We start from the raw sequence: 20,183 nt of genomic DNA on the forward strand, positions 1-20,183 counted from the left end.
CAGCTTCCTCCTGGAAGGCGGCTGCTTGGCTCCCTCGAGAGCAGAGCGAGGGCGCAGTGCTGGGACGGGGCCGCTCCGCACACGGAGTGTGGTGGGACGGCTGCACTTGGACACCGCCACAGCCGGTCCTGTGCCGGACGGGGCTGGGCCTACGCCGAGGTTTGGGCCTCCGTTTCAGTTTTGATTTGTTTGGGTCTGGGGTGTGTTTAGGCTGAGGTCTACCTCTGGGTGTAGGTTTAGATTAGAGTTTGGACCGAGCTCGAGGTTGGGCTATAGCTCAGAGTCCGGGCGGATGCAGATCGCCTCCTCAGAAGGAGGTGTGGCCCCTTTAAGAGAAGCGCGCTGCGGCGCCGCGCGCGTGCGCGCACGGGAGGTGAGGCCGCGTGAGCCCGCGGCGCGCGGGGGGGGCCAGCCAAGATGGCGGCGGCCTGAGGGGAGGCATGGCGGGGCTGGCGCGGCGGCTGCTGCTCTGCAGGGGTTTCGGCGTGGCGGCGGGGCCGCCGAACACCCGCCAGCTCCGGGAGGCTGAGGAGGCCGCCCCGGTGTTCCAGTACGCGGGGAAGGCGGCCAGGCGCAAGGACCGAGTGTTCGTGTGGGGCTTCAGCTACTCGGGCGCGCTAGGCGTCCCCAGCTTCGTGAAGCCGGATGCGGGCTGGAAGAAGCCGCGGCGCATTCAACCCACGCCGTACCGCCTGGAGACAGAGGAGAAGGTGGGCCCGGTCTGGCGGGGCCAGCGTGTCTCCCCCGGCCTCCGGAGCCTGGTCAGGGCTTAGCGCAGCCGAGAACGGCGTTACTGGATCGGGTTTAAAGGCTTTGCCGTGATTCAGTGTTTTTTATCGATGTAGCGGTATTGCTTGGGATGGTTACCTTTTTAACTGCAGCGTATCCTTTAGGAAATACGGTTTGTAATTTTGTTAGAGGCACTAAATAGCCTGGGAGTGACGAGCATTTGCCAGATAAAGCGGGCCTGTTCCAGTGGCTCCGTGGCTGCTTCCACCTGACAGATGGGAAGCTCGTGTTGGAAATCATGTTATTATTTTGCCTACGTGTTTCACTCGTGCTCTTCTGGTTAGTGCAGAGGAAGTCAGAGCATTCGTAGAGTATCTTGAGTTGGAAGGGACTCAGAAGGATCATGGAGTCCAACAGCCCAAGAACCCCACCCTGCACCTGAGAGAGTTTTCCAAAGGCTCCTCGGGGCCGTGCCCGTTCCCTGGGGAGCAGGTTCAGTGCCCGACCATCCTCTGGGGGAAGAACCTTTTCCTGATACCCAATATAAATCTCCCCTGGCACAGCTCCAGTGTATCCCTCGGGTCCTGTCCCTGGTCCCAGAGCAGAGATTGGAGCTGCAGACCGCAGGGAGATCTGACCTCAGTCTCCTTTTGTCCAGGCCAAACAAACTAAATGACCACACTTGCTCCTCATGTGGCTCTTATACTGGGCCTTTTTTTTTGTCAAAAGGAGTAAAATGTCTTATTCTCTTAATATCTCTATCAGTTTTTGTTTTGATTTTTTAAATTTGGTTGGTTGGTTTGGTTTTTGATGTGTTGTTTTGTTTTTTTAACCTGCTGATGCAGATCAGCAAACAGGTCTTTCTGTGGTGTTGAATAGTGCCAAGATGATGCAGAAATAAAGATGTATGCACACCAAACCAAAACTTTAGGGTGGAGAGGTTGGACCTGAGTTTTTGCCATTGTGCTTATCACAGAAGTTCTTTCTGATAATTTTTTTGCAAGACTATGCATGCCATGAATTTGGCCTGCATATGGATATAGCTTATTGAAGAATGAATGCTAATGAACAAATAGCATGGAGTGAAACTTGCTTTTCTAAGCCACAGTTTCTGACTGAATGGTGTGGGTTTTGTCTGTCTTCAAAGATATCCTCTGCTGCCTGTGGTTATGGATTCACACTGCTGGCTTCCAATACTAGAGACATTACCAAAGTGTGGGGCATGGGGCTCAACAAGGATTCCCAGCTTGGATTCCAGAGAAGCAGAAGAGATCAAAGTAAGGGTTTAAGTGTTTCAAAGGGTGACACTGCAGTATGCCTCTGGTACAGGAATCTTTGTGTGTTTGAAGCTATGAAAAACATCAGGAGGCTTTGATGCGGTCCCAGGCTGTGCTTTGTTTTTTAATCAGGTCTTCTTCTGAAATTTATCTCTGTTTTTGTGTGCTTTGTCAATGTCAATGTGTGCTTCTATTCTGTACACTGCATTAATGAGTTTCATCTGGACAGAAATGTAGCTGTTTATTCTGCAAAGAGTGATGTTGGTTAATGTGTGACTTTGAATCTATAGTTTGATAGTAGGCACAGTGTAGTTAATAAAATCATTTTGGCAGGACAGTTTCTTCACTTCGGTTGCCTTTGCATTTAAAAATGATAGTCCTTTAGTCTTCCTTCCCTTTCCAGTTGGAGTTTTTTTTTTAATACAGTCTATGGGGTTTTTGTGAAGCTGTAGGGTTTCTTTTAAAATTAGTTTAATAGCAAGTTAGATTTTGAAGGAAAAATATTTTTCAGTCATTTTCTTACACCAGGCTCTCAAACTCATTTAAGAAGACGATTTCTGTGTAGAACATTGCCACCTGCCCCTGAAGACAGATAGGAAAAACACAAACTTTCCTCACAGAATGGCTGACTGTGTAGACATTCCTCCATAAACAGTTGAGGAAAATCACGATAAAAGCAGTTTTTGCCATGATAGTGTATAAGAGTGTAATCCATCAAGGCAGGGTGTGTCTGATATGGGCAGAAGATTAAACTTGGTGGAGAAGCAAAAGAAAATTGCAGCTACAGTGCAGCATGTTGAGGTTTGCAGTGGTGCTGCTTTGTGGTGGCACACTGGGTAGTTCTGTAAGTGTGTGCTCACAGCAAGTCTGTGCTTAAGCTGAGGCTGCAAAATGCAGGGGCTGCAGAAGCTTCTGCTCACTTCTGCTTTTAAAGGTTTCAGCTCTTGCTGGGTCTTAGTTCTTTTACATGCATGTGTCTCAGGAGTGTCTTGCAATTACATTGTTTTTCATCTGACCTGGAAATTATTTTTCCAGAGAATCCAGAAATAGGTTAAATAGTTTTGCAGTTCAAGCCCTGCTAAGTAAGAGAATGTGTTTGGCTAGATGGGTTGAAAATGTGGTGAGGATCAGTGGGATTGCTGCTGCTCCATGTTTAATGTCTTCCCAGACAGGTTTTCCTTTGGGATGTTACTCATTTGCTGTTTTACAGACCGACTTTGGTGCCTGCTGCTTCTAACACTGTGTTGCTGTAGATGCTTCGTTTCCAAGAGAATTTGCAGCCTTCTGACTTTCGGATGGTTGTGTCTAAACTACTAATATTTCACATCCACCCCCTGGTTCCTTAGCCACCTCATTGTCTCTTTTCTCCAAATCCCCTCATCTGTCACTGATGGTTACAAGAGATCCCAGTAGCATGTGTCTTTCTGCTGCAGGGAACAGAGAGGAAAAGGTTATTTTCCTTTGTGACTTCCAAGTGTTTTTAGACAGATAGAGAGTTGGTTGTCTTGAGTTCTTGCTCTATTGCTTGGCAGATGCCCACCACTGGCAAGCTGCATGTTGTGCTGCCTGTCCTCACATCTAGTAGAGTCTTGCTGCAAAGGACCATGTGTAGATTTTTTTAATTTTCACTCTTTTTCAATATTGGGTGTTTTTGGATGTAGGGTTTTTTTTTAGTTTTTAGTTTTATTGAAGGCAGTGAGAACCAGTGAAGTGCTGCTGCCTGTGTGCAATATTACTTTGAGTCCTCTGCTATTTTATTTCATTCACTACAGTGACTTTGATATCAAGGCTTTTTTTCTCCCCTTAACCTTTTCCCTAGTATTGATTTGTGGTTTGCTGTTCTTTCTTCCCCCCAATTGACTGTAACTGATTACGTGTTCTTCAAGTTTCTGAACATTTTTGAAGTACAACATGTCATTTTTCATAAACGTTAGATGTCTTAGCCCTATGGACCTAGCCTAGCTAGTCTTTCTTGCATTCTTTATTTCTGAAGGTGCCTGTAATCTACTTTTCTTTAAATATGAAGCACTAAGATTTTTTTGTTCACCTTTCCTGATACATTTCTGTGATTGTTGCTGTTGTACCTTGTTTGCAATATCCCCAGTTGCCCAGAATGTTTGTGCATGATATTAAGCTCTAGTAATCCAGCTGTATTCACCAAAGTTGAAAATGTGGGTGAAAGTCTCAACTTCACGATTCTGCCACCTGAATCTTTAACAACATTCACCCTCTAGATGTGGTGGACTTTCATTTAGGCAATGATTACTGGCTTCAGCTATCTGCATAGCTTTTACCTTTCCTCTCCCTCTCTATCAATCCCTGTCAACCTCTTTGGTTAGTATCTAGACTATCTAAAATGTATCTGCTTTTATAACAAGCAGAAATGAGTGTGTGAATGTACAACAGGATCAGCAAATATATGTTAAATTTACTTTGTGGAAGCTACTGACTTAACGTTGTTCTCTCTTCTTTAAGCTAAGGGCTATGAATATGTCTTGGAACCATCTCCAATTCCATTACCACTGGAGAAGCCGCAGCAAACTCGAGTCTTGCAGGTGTCCTGTGGGAGAGCCCATTCCCTGGTCCTGACAGATAGTGAAGGAGGTACTTGTGCTCATGTCAAGGGGTGCCTGGCTATGCTTTTACTAAAAACTTGAAAAAATTGTCTTTTTTCCTTTAGAACTATATCTAGATGGTCTGTTTGCACTGTAAGTGGGATGCAGGCAGCTGTTGGCCTTTGTGGGATTGCTTCTGCAAGGGAAAGCCATGAGCTTCACCTGGCTCAAGTTGTAAATATGTTGGGAGTTTTTTCCTACAAGGTTTATTTCTCTAGCCCCAGGCCTGGCTGAGTGCAGCCTGTCTCATTCACTCAGGTGTGTTTTTGAATGCAGATTTGGGTGACTATGCCAGTACTTCTGTGTTACTTCTCCTTTAAGCCCCAGAGTGCTATGTTTATAAAAGCAATTAATTAGTTAGTTATTAATTAATTAATAGTCATTTATAGAGAATATCCTGTTCATGAGTTGTCTCTTCACATCTCTGGGAACTCTCTAGTGCAGTGGCTTCAGTGCTGCAGCAAGTGATCCAGTGCAGCTTCTTAGTGGGTGAGCAGGTTGGTTCATTGATTCCCACTCCTGTGGGAATGCTGATCTATTCCTGAGTGTCTTTGACAATGGCAGGATGAACTAGGCAATTCCTCACTGTGACAGACAGTGGGCTGCAGATGCTGCTGCTGTGCCTGCAACAATACTGCTGGGTGTTGCTGGTGAAAATGGATTCAGTCACTTTTAATTCAAGTGGAATTACTTTCTAAACAAGCTTGTTTTTACTTTGCTGTGCTCCACCTTTCAGGCATAGCTGTGTGAAAATATTTTGTGGACCTGAAAAGAGGCTTTCAGGGGATTGGGCAGTAATAAAACTAGTGTGTTGTATCATTGTTTTTCAGTTTTCACAATGGGAAACAACTCTTATGGACAGTGTGGCCGCAAGGTTGTTGAAGATGAAATTTACAGGTGAGAATTCAAAGATCCTGCACTTTCTGAATGCTGGAAACATAATTGCATGAAAACCATGCAGAAGAGCCCGAAGGTAGAAAAGGTGTGGTAGTAGAAGGATGAAATTTAAGATTAGGGAGTCTGAAGCTTTTGTGCTGCAGGTGTCATACAAGCAGCCTGGCTTTAACCTAGGCTGAGCACTAGCACTCTGCTGACCACATTCACAAGAGATAAAAGAATGTCAGCATGGGACAGTTCTTGCAGGGCATAGTGAGAGCACCCAGCTTTCATAAATTGCTTGAGCTAACTGGTGTTAGTGGTTGGGATTTCTCCCTTTAGCTGCTCACAGTACCTGTGCTGTTCCTGAGGATGTTAGAAGTGCCATTTATTTATGAAAGAGGCATCCTTCTGTTAAGTCTCTGCTCTAACTGTCTCTGAGTCTGTAGTGCTTTTCCTTCATTGGGTTTTTTGTGGGTTTCACCAAGGCATATGCTCGAAGTACTCTGTATGATAGAGTAAGTGAATAGTGGGAATATGTTGAGTTCCTGATTCCCTAGTGGGACCAAAAAAACCCTTGTTCATTGCTCTGTCTGTGATCTACAACACTTAGTTTGTAAAGTTTGAGAAAATAGCTGTAATTAGGTAGGCTTTGTTAGCCTTGGTACTGGAATCAGTCATTGGATTGTTCATAATTCCTGTTATTGTGAACAGATGACTAGGATGTTAGCACTGCGCTGTGTTCTGGGATCTCTGGTTTATCTCTAGCTGACTGTAGTGTTTATATGGGTACTGCAGTGTTACGTAGTGTCTCTGCTCATTCTCGACTAGGGACTGTCTTTGAGGGTTGCTCCTACCTCCAGTCACAAGAGCTTATATTTAAAAAGTGTCAGTTCTTAACTTCTTACATAAGACATTGTAGAATTATGTTCCTTCTTTGTGCAGGTATTTTGCATTAAACTACATGTGAACAAATTTTTCTACTTGTGGTAATAAAGTAGCTTTCAGTAGTGGCAGGTTTACCTTTGTGTTTTTTGGTTGCAGTCTTCTGAAATCCTCTGTGTTGCCTTTTCTCTTCTTGGTGGTTGTTTGGTGTCCAGTGGAAGCCATCTCATTCATCAGCTGAAGGAATTTGACAGCCAAGTTGTCCAGGTAAGAGGATGATCTGAACTCAGTCCTGAAAATGAGTTGGAAACCAGCTGAACAGCCAAGCTGAGAGGGTGGCAGTCATTGGCTCCAAGCAGAGTTGAAACCAGTAACAACTGCAGCACCCCCGGGGTCTGGGGTCCAATCCTGTTTACGTTTGCACTAGTGATCTGGGTCACAGAGTGTTCCCTCAGCAGATGCTCCAAAACTCTGAGGAGTGACTGATAAACCAGAGGGTGGTGCTGCCATCCAGAGGCTGGAGAAATAGGCCTACATGAGCCTCATCAAGTTCAGCAGTGGAAATGGCCAAGTCCTGTTGCTGGTGAAGAACAATTTCAGACACCACCATGGGCTAGGGATGACTGTCTGGGAGGCAGCTGTGTGGAAAAGGCCCTAGGGTACACCAGGTACACCAGATACACCAGATGATTCTTCTTTTCTATTCAGCCACGCTCAGTACTGTGTCTGCTTCTGGGCTCTCCACTACCCTCCTCCTGTCCTGATTTCTTGTTCCCTTTTGTCACTTTTATATTGCTTAGGAGTTTAAATTTTGTGTTTGCCTTTTCAAAAATGAGCTGTGAAATCCCCACCCACTTAGGCTAGCCAGCATTTCTCTAGGTCAGCTTCCTGAGAGAGCAAGGGACTGCAGAGCAGCAGGAACACCTGCCATGGTTGCAGTGTTCCCAGGCACAGGAGCAGTTTGTTGGGATGTCTGTGCCCCTTAGCCATACTCTGTGGGCAGACATTGCTCCTATTCCAAGGAAGGGTCATTCATTTATGCCCACCTGATGAGACTGTGCTGTAGTTCACCCTAAAACTGTTTTGAATTAGGCTTGTAAAACTTATGTTTGGACTTTACATGTTTGTTTTGTTTTTTTCTTCCCATGGAGGTTGAATACTTGGTACCTGTTTGTACTTTGATAACCGCATTTATGTGCTTAATATTGGTAGTCACTCTCTTAACTTGTTAATTAAATCTCTTTAATCTTTGTTTAATTTTTAATGTCTGCTTTTGAATGGCTTTTCCCTTGGCTTTAATTTATGCCAAGCCTGTGGCAGACATGATGGCTAGTTCAACATAAATATAGATTTGAGAACAGCTGTGTGCCTGGAGTGTTTACATGGCAAAGAATCCATAGCAGTTTGTAGCTGGCATCAAGAATCATGTGGTTAGCATCCTGTGAAAGGAAAGCTCTTCTTCACTCTGCTGTTTTATTGTGTTGTACTGCTGAATCAAGCTTTCTTTTCTTGTTTTGGATCTTAGAAGAAATCAACTACAGCATCACTTTCCACAAAGAAAATTCTGCTGTTTTCTGTGTTTTATGTTGTGGTTCTTGGCCTTCCCTTTCTCTAGAGCCATGTGATCAGGAGAGAAAGGTCAAAATCTGAACTGATGGATATCATAGAGGTTCATTGCTCAATTTATCTGTCAGTAATGCTTCACTAAATCAAGTGTGAACATGTGACCTTTCCTGACTAGCTCTGACTTCTTGTTTGTGTGCAGGTTGTGTGTGGGCAGGACCACAGTCTGTTTAGAACCAAGAAAGGTACAGTCTATGCATGTGGATGGGGAGCTGATGGACAAACAGGTAGGAGCTCAGCTCAGCTTGCTTTTCATCATTTTCAGATGAATATAACAAGCTGTCCTAATTGAGGAGTTGTGATATGTGCTTGTCATGTGTGGATGGACAGAAAGGAGCTGCTAATGTTGTGTGTAGATGTTTTCAGTACTCTTGTGAAACTAGACTGAGACAATCCAGTTCATTTTTTTGAGGACCTTTGGGATGCCACCCTGGCAATCCAAGCATGCAGTTGGAGGAGAGTGTATCTGCTGTGTAAAGCTTCTGAGGGGATGTGGAAGTGGGCAGCTCTGGGCAGCTCCGCTCTTCAGTTTGGTGCTGGTTTTGCCTTCCTGATTCTTGTTTTGGGGTCCGTTCTGCTCTTTTGAACTGGCAAGCTCTTCGGTAGCTGTTGCATGTTTTAGCATGGGTTCATTGGCCAGGCCTTTTTGTGGTGGCTTTTGCTGCAAAGAACTTTCTCCTCACATTCAGTTCAGTCCTTCAGTCATTCCTACTGTTTAGTTGTTTTGCTGCTCCCAAAGTTGAGTTCTTCCCATGATTCTTTTGTGCCAATATAGTGTAACCCAGCTTTCTGTCATCTACATTCTGGTCTCTTTTCCAGGCAGCAATTTGTCACGTAAAGCGTTTGCTTCCCAGCCTCTTTTGCCATTTCCCCTGCTGGTGTCCAACTGATTGCAGTGTGCTGTCACTCATGGCTCTCCTTGCAGAAGACAGGATGCAGCCAGTTTGTAAAACTTCATCTCTGTCGGGATATCTGCCTGGCTTTGTTATTGTTCTTCAAACACTTTGGTGCATGCAGACAAGAGATACAAGACTCTTCAGCGTGTTATTATATAAAGTTGTTGTGTACTTCAGAAAGGTGGCTTTGGCTAGTGGAAGAGGTGTTTGTGGCTGCTCTTCTGTTGCAGCTGGTAATTAAGCAGTATGGACAGAAAGATTTATTTTAGAGGAAGGGTGATTTTGTTATTGCATGACAAAACTGATCCTATGCAGGCATTAAAAGTGTGTCTGGGAAAAAAAATTCTTCATAATCTTTACTTTTTTTCCTTTCAGGTCTTGGACACTATAACATCACCAGTGTTCCTACTAAGCTGCATGGTGACATTGCTGGAGTAAATATTATCCAGGTGTCTTCCTATGGGGACTGTTGTCTGGCTGTTTCAGATGAAGGAGATGTCTTTGGTTGGGGAAATTCAGAATACTTGCAGTTGGCATCTGTCACAGAAACCACACAGGTCAGTGTACCTGGGGTGTGTTTCTATGTATTTCGGTTCAGCTGCTATGCAGAGTTAAAATTGCATGTTTCTCCCTGTTCTGGGTTCTTTTGACAGCAGATACAAGCACCACTTGCAGGCTGCTTTTACATAAGCTTACAAAACCAACCTGTCTGACATGTTTGTGTAGCTTTAGGGACAGGTATGTTTCCCTGCTTTGATAGGCAAAGGTTTGTGTCACCTCTCCCAGTTTGTTAGTCTGAGAACCCCATGTTCTTCTTTTTCCATCCCATGGACTTTGTACCAAATGGAGACCCAACTCAAGTGCTTTTGCTAATGTCAGGACAGGAATTAGTTTTTTGTCTGGCTAATCTAAGATCTCAAGTGATTCTACTTTGAGCATAGTGCTGGGCCTTGAAAGTCCCTTCCAGTCAACCTGCATGCTGGTGAATTTTTCATGGACATCCTTAGTGGGTTTATAACTGAGTCCTAAACAAATTCCTGTGTCTCACAGATAAAAGTTTTTTTGAGCAAACTTACACGGGGCATTGGCAGAGTGCTGCCTTCACACTAGGCATTGTACTACTGACGTAATTAGGCAGTTGGTCTCATGTTACAGCTACTTTAGGAAGTGGAGTCAGGAAATCAATCGGTACTGGAGCTACTCTTGGCAGAAGGCTAAGAGCAGACAATTGTATTAACATAGCTTTAGCAAAACTTCAGAAAGCTTTGTTTCCTGTGCCTCTCCTGATGTAACCTTAGTGTAGGGCTAAATGCTGAGACCCATAAAGCCTGAGGACAGCAATCAGATGATGCAGTGTAGCAGTTTTCCTGGCTGGGTGTGTGGGTGTGTGACAGAGGTCTGTGACGTCTGAAATGGGTGAATGGCACATTTGGCAAAAGTGAGTCTTATCTAAAATATAGAGGCAGTCCAAAGTGTAGAAGGGCAGAGCTCTGAAATCTAAGATTGCTCTTTACATATGTCAGGCTGTGTGTATGTTGTGTTGGACTGTACCAAATAAGTGCAATTCTCTTTAAATAATTTTTCCCTATTATGTTCAAAAACGCCACTGCAGACTGAACTGTAGTGATCTAATCCAGTGGGAAGACTTGAAGACATGCTCACCTACTGACATCTCCATTGTGACTTTAAAAGCTGGGGATAAGAAGCAGTTATTAGTCATTATCAGCCTTGTTGCCATGCATGTAAACTTTCCAGTAGGTAACTTCATCCACCTTCTCCTCACCTTAATGAATTTCTTGTAGGCTTTTTTTTTTTTTTAATTTTGGGACTTGCACTCATTTTATTATTCAGGCAGTAAAGGTTGTATCAGGAATCCAATGTATGTAAACTCTAATCAGAACTAGAGAACAAGTTAAAATGTATGTCTAGTTTGCAGTTTGCCTTGTCTCTTAACAACTCTTCTGCAATCTTGTCCAGGTGAATGTTCCCAGGCATTTGCCATTCAAGATTGGGAAGGTGAAGGAGGCTGCCTGTGGAGGGACTGGCAATGTTGTGCTAACAGGTGAGTTCACTTTTAGAATCATTCACTTTGGTGCAAGGCCACACAGTAGGTGGGTTGTAACACATTATTAAACAAGTCTCTTGTTTTCTGGAAACAGGGAAATACTGTATGTTGTGAGGAGAGCTGGGAGACTGAGACAGGTGATTTAAGAATGTATTAGAGGAGTTATTCTCAGCAGTGCAGAGCATTGATTCCAGTGTGTGCTGTTGTGAGGGTATCTGCAGACTAGAGCAAGAGCATGGCAGCTGTTTGCTCTTCTGATCTCTTTAGCTGGTCATACTGACTATGGTCTGTAATGAGTGTGGATATAGGAAGGAAGTAAGGCAACACTTGAGAGAAAGTAGAACCCTTCAGACTCTATGAATCTGACATGTTTATAAGTCATGAACTAGGATGGAAAGAAGAGAGTTCTGAGAACAGTGAAACTGCATCAGGTCCTTAGTGACTGTTCTTTGGACTGTCAGTGGCTGAGGAGCATAGCTGGAGGTTTGCTTCATGAAGAAATGAGGGAGGGGATTGTATTTCTTTCTTGAAGGATTATCACAAGGAAGATGTTCGTATTTATAATGGGAGTATTGTGATGACCAGAAATTTGAGCTAATATGAAAGGAAGAGAGCCAGCTGACATAGAAATTGTCTTATGCTGTGCAGCTGCTGCCTTTCCTTAAGGCAAAATGCCAGGCAGAGTGACATCCTGGTTTGGGCATGCATCAAAGAAGAATGCCATGGTAATCAACTATCAACCTCTGTCCCATCCGTCAGTAAGCTGAAGTATTTTATCCAGCTCATTCTCGTGTTGGTACTACTTCCCCATGGAAGTTTTGCCTAGAAGTCTTGATTTGCTTGCATATCTTAGGAAAAGATTGAGGCCTTTGGATGGGAATGCATTATTTGCACATTTTAAATAATCGAGAAGTGTTAGATTGAGCTGGAAGAAAGGAAAATACCCCATTGGTTCTGATTAACTCTTGGTTGTGGCATGAATTTCACAAGCACAGACTTTCTTACAGAATGTGTTCTTGTTGTAATACAGAAGAAGGAGATGTTTTTGTCTGGGGATATGGAATTCTTGGGAAAGGACCAAACCTAATAGAGACAGCAGTGCCAGAGATGATCCCACCCAGCCTCTTTGGCCGGTCAGACTTCAGTCCAGACATCAGTGTTGCTCATGTTCGCTGTGGACTCAGCCATTTTGCAGCACTTACAAGTAAGTTTCTCATCCTAGTGTCACGGAGAGCTCATGTTGCTGTGTCATTGGCAGAAGAGAAAAAAAGCTAGAAGAAAACCCCCACCAAACCAATAAACAAAACCAAGATAAAACCAAACAAAAAAATGTGCACCCATCTTTCTTGAAACTGAAGGCACTCTGGAGTGCAGCAGCAGGGAGCCAGACAGCACATTTACAGGTGTCAGCATGGTTCCTGGCACATGTTTTGTGCTAACTTATGCTTTAATTAACAAAGTGTTATTTGTCTTAACACAAAAAGCTTCTCTCATACAGGAAATCCAGAAGATTTTTTCATTTTCCTGAATAGAATGAGTCAGTCTGCTGCACTTTACCAGTTTAGAAAATTAATGTGAACAAACTAAAACTGAGTCTAAATGAACCTAAATAGCAGAGTTTCTTGGCATTTCTGGCCAAGTTAGCAGCCCGAGGTGGGCAGACCCAAGCATTTAATATGCAAAGGTTATGATACTATGCTCTGTGCACCCTGTGTGGGTTCCCAGCCTTTGAAGGGTTTGAAATTTGAAAGTCATTTAACATCAGGCAGCAGTTCAGAGATCCAGCTGGCAGCAGGAAAAAATGCTAGGACTGAGTCCTTTGAGACAAGCAGTAGGTGTGACACTGTCAGTTTGGTTGCAGGGTGCTTGTAAGTGGGCTCCCCTTGGCATCAGAAAGAGTTAGAAACAGTGTTCTGATTAAATTGTACTTGTGTTCTAGATTGTGTTTTGGTTGTTTCTGCTGTGGAGCTGATCCAAACACTTCTGAGATACGTGTGTTTTCCTGAGGAGCTCAGAACTCTTCAACTCTGTTGGAACACAAATTTTTGCTTTTCCCTAGCTGTCATTAGAAGGTCACTTCTTTCAGACAGACAAATAAGCAGTCTCCAGGTGATAGGTTGGGACAGATCTCACTGACTTGCTTAGTGGATTTGCCTGATGATAGATGATACAGATCAACTGCAGCTGTCTTAACTTTCAGCACAAATTATTCACTTCACAAATGATTTCCTGGAATTTCTGCTGCTGTACTCTTCCTTCAAATAAAATTCCAAAGCGGGTGATGTAAGAGTGGGAAACAGATTTGTGCACAGAACTTGTTTCTTATACTGCTCATTAGGCATCATTTGCTCCAAATGCAAGTACATTTATTGTACCTTGAAGTAAATCTGATAGATGTCATACTGTGCAACCCTATATAATCCCAGGAACGCTGTAGCCCCGTTTGCCAGCATCACAAATAGAATTCTTTCTTTTTAATGACTGTTCTTTTCTATTTTTTTTTCTCCTGTGTAGACAGAGGAGAACTGTTTGTGTGGGGGAAGAATCTAAGAGGGTGCCTGGGAACTGGAAGAATGGAAGACCAGTATTTCCCATGGAGAGTAAGGATGGTGGTATTAAGGTCAAGAGTATAGTCTTTGGCTAGTTTGTGTTATCCTGAGGGCAATGACCATAATTTACTGTGTGGTTTTGTTGAGTAATTCTGAAAGGAGTGGAAGCCTAAGATGACTGTAGCAGGTGCTTTCTTTTCCAGAGGTCCTTTTGTAGCCTGCTTGGGAGTGGAGGTATTCAGTAAACCTTTTAGTGTGCTGTGCCAGTAATGATTTCAAATCCTAAAACAGCATCTGGTGCTGTGCCACCACATCTGAGCAGTTCTCATCTCTTTCCTGTCCACCATCATCTGCTTGCTGCCCTTACTGCCTCTTCCTTCTCCTTCTAACCTGCATTTCTCTTTGTATGTGCTGCAAAGAAAAACATCAGTATTGGTCATCTGTCCAAATCATTACTCACCTAAATTAGGTGAACATTTTGGTCTGTAGTGGCTACAGGTCCACATAGTGGTGGGCTTCCTTCCCACATGTGGTGGTGGGTCACTGGACTGACAGCAGGAGATCCTTGCTCCACTGTGTTCATACCTGTTTCACTGTGCTTCCAATCCCACTGCTTCCTCCCAGATGGCTCTGAGAGCCAGACTCGGTGGATGTAGAAGAGTCTTTGGTTCTGGAGTTCAGCATTCAGCTTAACAGATGCTCCTGGTCTCCATGAAGGCCAAGTAGGAGTTCAGGGAGGCAATCAGTTGGACCACCCTGGAGTCTCTGTGTGCCTGAACTTACAGTAAATGTATTTCTGTAGTATGTTTTCTTCTTTGTTTAAAAGTGAACAAAACCAGACCAGCTCTGGAACATTTGCCCAAAATCACACTGCTGTGGCTGAGTGGAATTTTTGAATTCACTTCCCCAGATGTGGACATTGGGAGTTAAGCTCTTTCAGACAGCCAGCTTCTGTCTGGGAGTACTATGGCAATGTGCTGGGATCCTTGTCTGTGACCTCCTGCCCTAGAACTAGCTGCTGTCCTTTCTCTTGGCTCTAAGGAAAATCTTGCTTTTTTTTACACTCTGCTTTCCTCAAGTTATAAGTCAATTTTAAGTGAATAAGCTTCAAGGAGTGAGGAGCTGATCTCTTAGCACCAAAGCACAAAATGCCTTAGGCTGAGTTGAGCCTTTGCCTTGTTCCAGTTCTTCCTGATGAAAGAAGAGGCAAATCCCTGTGGTGCTTGGTCAGATCCTCTTCCTAATGTCTAGATTATGCTCTGTTCATGCTGCTTCTGCTGCTGAACAGATGGGCTGGGGCTACAATCTCCTCACTGGCTGCTAGTGAGCCTGCTCTTCTTTCTCCTTCCAAAGCTTTATATGCTTCTGTGAAGGAAAAAGAGGAGTATTTCACAGCTCAGTGCACAAGCCTGCCTGGTGCTGAATCTTGCTCTTTCTGTGCTTTCAAGTTGGCACTTGCATTGGTACAAATCCCTGTGAAGCTAGCTGGCATGTTGAGCAGAAGGAGGATGAGAATTAGGAAATATCAGGTTCAGAGTAGCAGCCTGATGAGTAACCTGCTCTCATGTGTTTCATCCAGGTGACTGTACCCGGGGAGGTGGTGGATGTGGCATGTGGAGTTGATCATATGGTAAGCATGGTCAGGTCTTTTACCTAGGGATGCTGCTGGGTCTCAGCACCATACCAGGGTGATGCAAGGACTTGGTGATGAGCCTATTGGAAAGGAAAACTCATTTTATGAAACCAAGTGACTGTGAGCAGAGACACCCATGGCTGTGTCTGGTTGCATTATCACCCCTGCATCACTGAAATGCTCTGGCCTGGCTGCAGGAAGGAAGCACGTTCCCCGAGGAGAATGGAAATGCAAGGAGTGCTCTGGCTCCTTCATGATGAGCTCCCAGAGAATCTGAGACCCAGCCCCAAACTTGTGAGCCCCTCTATGCATGAAGATGGAGAGCATCTCCCTTAAGGAACACTGGCATGGGATGATGTCTACAGCACAGGACATTGATATATGGACATTTCCTTTTACCAGCTCTGGAGTGTCAGTGTTGATGAGAGCCAAACTGTTTCTCAAGGGACAAGTTGGGTGTTTTTTCATAGCTATTATGTGGAAGAGAGATCATGCTAGGTCTTGAGGCCCAGCACAGCTGTCCTGGGTGGCCACCCTCAGCTGCACTGTGCATAGGCTGTTGTCCTGTGCAGGAACTGGATGCACAGCCCTGGCCTGGAGGCACTGATGTGTCTGTGGGCTGCTGAAAGCTTTCTGTGTTAGTGCTAAAGACTGGAACACATTCAAAGAGTTGATAACCTGTTTGCAGGGGTAAGTACTATTAAATAAGACAGCAGGCTCTCTGTGCTGCAGGAGGACAGATGGGTGGTGACAGAAGCCAGTCTAACTTACTGAAGGAGGCTGGAAACAAAGCCCTTGATCAGCTGCCTGCAAAATCAGTGCTCAGGCATGGGTGTGAGCAGTGCTCACTGCCCCTCAGATGCTCAGATGCCTTTGTCTCCTTGTGCTGATCAGACATCGCTACGTTTGATTTTTTTTATTTTTTTTTTGATTCCCCACACACTTTCTGTTTTTTTGGAGGTACTGTGGCTCTCAGTTGCAGTGGCCTGGGGATTTCAGGATTGCCTAGCAGGGGAAGGAGTCTTAATGGGTATGAAGCAGAGCTTCGTTCCTTGGTACCTTCTTAGCCGTAAGCTGATAGAGGTGGGCTGCAGCAGCTCTATCTGTAGCAGGCACATACCCAATCTCACACCCAGGTGTGGGAAACTGTCTCCTGTGAAGCACTCCAAACATCAGTCTTGTGTCTTTTCAAACACAAAGTCTCAGTTGTGTCTTTTTTCTCTGTGTGGGATACTTCTGGTGTACAAGCTATTTTGGTGGAATCCAAGCTAGTAGGCTTTCAATAAAATGATGATAAAATCTTTATCAGTAGTAACAGGAATATTCTTGAGCGTGATCTTCTCATGCATTGCCTGGATCTGCATTTGAACTGCAGCATTTTGGTTCACAGTTACTTGACAGGAAAACACTTGTCAGCTGAGGCAGCTCCATACCTGCAGGACTGATAGTGCTGTAGTCAGGCATTGCATCCATGCCCCCATGGGACACCACATATATTGGCTTCATTAGATGAAATACTGCATTTCATCTAATGAAATTAGTGTAAACTTTACCTTGATTAAGTAAGTCTTGAAGTGTAGACCTGATTCTATGTGCAACTTGAGCAACTTGTGGAGGCCAAGCATGTCTTGTTTGCCTCATGGGAGTAGGTATGTCCTTTCAGCTTGAGGAGGCTTATTAAACCATGGAAAACACATACAAAAACTGCTAAGAAGGGTGTTACAAACAATTCTCTTCATGGATGTTGCTGTTGAGTTGGGCATATTAGTGCTGGGCTCTCAGCTGTTCTCATCCACAGCTGTTTCCAGTGCACCCTGGGGCTGGGCCTTCTGAAGAGCTGGGTTGAGTCCTTGTGTTGCATTCTTGCTGTACAATAAATTGCAAATTCTGTGTGATAATGAGATTGCAGTGAGGTCTTCAGCACTAAATAGAGGTGTTGTATGGTTTAATGCAGTGGAGGTGTTTGTGCCTTCATTATAGTGGTTGTGGGCATTCTCAGACGTGTTACTTGGTGGGAGTAAGGTTAGTGGTAGTGAGGGCAGTTTGGCAAGCACCAGCACTTACCCATGTTTTAGTTACAGTGGAGGGGGGAGCATTTTGACCAGGTGCCCCCCAACCTGCTCTGCCATCCCTCTGCCATCAATAGGACAGGGAGAGAGAATCTGAAGGAAAACATGGGTTGGAGCAAGGACAGGGGACCTGTTAGCATCATGGCCACAGCAGACTCACATTGGGGAAATTATTTTATTGCCAGTGAAACAGAGCAGGGTAATGAGGAATTAGGATGTCTAAATAGAAGTCCAAGAGTGCCTTTCCCACACCTCTCCCTTCTTCCCAGGCTTAGCCCTGCTCCTTTTTCTACTTCCTTCATCTCATCTGCTGACCTTTGTATCTACATGATTGTCTTTCAAAGATTGTTACTCCTTTCTTTTGGCTGCTGCTGTGCAGCAGTTTTTCCTCTTTCTAAAATACAGTTCTTTAAGAGCTGCTCCTGCTATTGCTGATGGGCTCAGTAGTGGCTCAGAAAATGAAATACCCTCTTCCTTGCCAAACCCCTTGTCTGTTGAAGGCAGAGCCAGCCTGTGTGGCTTGTGCTCCTCCTGTAGGATCAGGGCCATCAGGAGCCCAGCTGTGCTGGGATAGATTCAGGTCACCATCATTGTGAACTGCAAAGCAGCTTTGCATCATTTTGTCCTTCAAAGTATGGCAAAGTAGACAGCCCAAAATAAACCAGCATCCCTAAATATACCTGCAGTGAGGGAGTGTATGGGCCAGGGATGCACATGAGGAGCAGCTCCAATTAGAACTAGAATAACCTACTTGATTTGGTGTTGATCAGCACTGTGCTGGCGTGTTTGGCTTAAAATAGCCCCAAAGGGCTTCAGGACAGGCTCCTGGTGCAGAGCCCTGTGCATGAACATCTCCAAGCACTGCAGCAGCTCAGCAGCATTGCCACAGTGGCTGAGGACTGGAGGAGCAGCAGAAAGGATGGATGAGAGGTTCAGGCCAAAGTGCAAATTTAGTCCTCTACACCCCACCAGCCCAAGGGGTCCTGGCAATTCCCTACTGGAGTGTTGAATGCAGCATGGCCCCTGGGCTGCCCTGCAGCTCCCACACAGCAAGGCTGGTCTCATCTGTCAGCAGACTGCCCCACCAGGGGTAAAACACATGGACACTTGTAAGACAAAGATTATCTTAGGCACTTGCTGTGTTGCTTCTCTACAGGATCTTACAAAAACAGACGAGTCAGAGAACTAGTAATTAGTCTTTGGCATTCAAAATACTCCTGAAACAATATTACTTCACTGAGCTTCATAACTTGTTAAAATCTATTTTTATAGCATTTTTTGCAAGAGGCTGGAATCTTCCCTCCATCTCCCTCCAGTGCCCCAGCACCTCCTGCTCAAAGGTGTGAGCCTGGGCAGGTGAGGTAGGAAAAACACTGATGTGAAAAGACATCAGTGTCTTTGGGTTCTGGACACCAGTTTAACAGCCTCAGTCCTGTTATTTACCTTAAGATGCAATTTGCTTTTTTGGGGTGTTAACAGGCAGTGCTGAGACTGTGTGGCAGTTTCTGTGTTGATCTATTTGGGTTTTTGTTTTGCTGGATTAAACCCTTGAGGCAGTGCTCTGAATTAAGGCTGCATTCCATATTATCAATCCCTCAGTAATTCCTACACTAATGTTTTATCACTTGATCACGAGAGTAAACAATGGATTACACTACACTAAAAAGGAGATGCTTTTCTTGACTACAGTTTATGTAGATAAGCTGCTTCCCTTTAAACAGCTGCTATAAATGGTTAAAACTGTAATATGGTGATGATATATGTGATTTCACTGTTTTTCTTGCACACTTCAGCCAGGTTGTTCAGCTTTTTCTTGCAGACTGTGACAATGGTGCTGTGCACCCATGCTGCTGACTGAGACTCAGGACCCACAGTGACTGCCCTAAAATAGTCCATGAGGAGGCTGAGTTTTCTCCCCTGCCCCTGCTGGGGTATAGAGCTCTGGGGGTGTCCTTCCAGGATCTCTGGGGGGGCTGTCCAGACTCTTGGGCATCTTGAACTCTGCAGTGAGCAGGTAAAACTGTCTGGCAAATACACTAGCAGCATCCCACTGATATTTTAAGGGAAGAGGATAAGGCAGATTAGGTGGTTTATGGTGGTGGGTTTCCTCTGCAGGGGTGCAGTACACCCAGTGACAGGATCTGGACACCAGGGAGCCTCAGGGATGACTCCTGGCCTTCATAAATTGTGTGTGTGTGAGACACCCAACATGGCTGTAGGTGAAAGAAATGAGAGTTACATCTTGCAGACAATGCCAAGCTCTGCTTTATTTTCATCAGTTTGATCAGTACAAAAGCAGACAGCATAAGTTTCACTTTTTATTCTTTTTCAGTTTAATTACTTTACAAAGTACAAAATATACTGTCATTTATTTTGGAACATTAGGATTTTTCTTTTTTTTCTGTTTTGTTTTTTTCATACAGTACATAAATCTCAGCTTTTCAGCATAAGACCAGCAAAGAAAAGCAGCGTGTGCACTTGCTGGGAAAGCAAAACAGCCACTTCTCAGCTCCACACAATGTCCAGTGCATGATCCCAAGCTGCTGCCACCCCTCCCTGTGCCTGGTGGTGTAACATCCCTCCTTGTGCAGAGGTCATGAAGGCAACTGATGCATTCAGGCTCCCCTGTGCCTTGTACCCCCAGGCTGGCAGGAGCTGCCCACCCAGCTGTGCAGGGCCTGGCTCCACTGAGCCCATGGGCACTGCCCACATGGCAGCTGCAAGCAGCCTTTCCATGGCTGCAGCCCAGAGCAGGAGCTGTACCACAGGCCCCTGCATGGGCAGGATAACCCCACCTGTCTGATCTAGTAATTAAAGGGAAATAAATACACTTTTTTTTTTTCCACCCTCCCCCGTGAAAGGCTGCATGGGGTTTCTGAGAGGTGAGCAGGGAAGAGAGGCTGTAAGAGTTTGGGGTTCCCAGCCCCACTTCAGCCTGTTTGGTGTGTGTCTCTAGCCAAAAGTAA

General features: G+C 44.8%; 1 protein-coding gene across 1 annotated transcript; it reads left to right on the plus strand.

Moving 5' to 3' along the window:
• The first annotated feature begins 440 nt into the window (after positions 1 to 440).
• Positions 441 to 13,991, plus strand: RCC1L (RCC1 like). The gene is made up of 10 exons (XM_062507178.1): positions 441 to 710; positions 1,877 to 2,006; positions 4,482 to 4,610; positions 5,452 to 5,518; positions 6,598 to 6,649; positions 8,148 to 8,232; positions 9,277 to 9,458; positions 10,879 to 10,963; positions 11,997 to 12,170; positions 13,481 to 13,991. Exons 1-10 carry the CDS (start codon positions 441 to 443, stop codon positions 13,597 to 13,599), a joined length of 1,293 nt encoding a protein of 430 aa, XP_062363162.1. The 3' UTR covers positions 13,600 to 13,991.
• The last annotated feature ends 6,192 nt before the right edge of the window (positions 13,992 to 20,183 follow it).

Source organism: Cinclus cinclus, chromosome 22 (genome assembly GCF_963662255.1).
Source record: "Cinclus cinclus chromosome 22, bCinCin1.1, whole genome shotgun sequence".
NCBI lineage: Eukaryota > Metazoa > Chordata > Aves > Passeriformes > Cinclidae > Cinclus > Cinclus cinclus.

What these genes read in the sequence shown, in the direction of transcription:
- RCC1L (XM_062507178.1), top strand. Translation starts at nt 441, where the DNA reads ATGGCGGGGCTGGCGCGGCGGCTGCTGCTCTGCAGGGGTTTCGGCGTG. An exon ending in GCCTGGAGACAGAGGAGAAG is followed by an intron (nt 711 to 1,876) that starts GTGGGCCCGGTC and finishes CTGTCTTCAAAG; the next exon opens with ATATCCTCTGCTGCCTGTGG. An exon ending in TTGACAGCCAAGTTGTCCAG is followed by an intron (nt 6,650 to 8,147) that starts GTAAGAGGATGA and finishes GTTTGTGTGCAG; the next exon opens with GTTGTGTGTGGGCAGGACCA.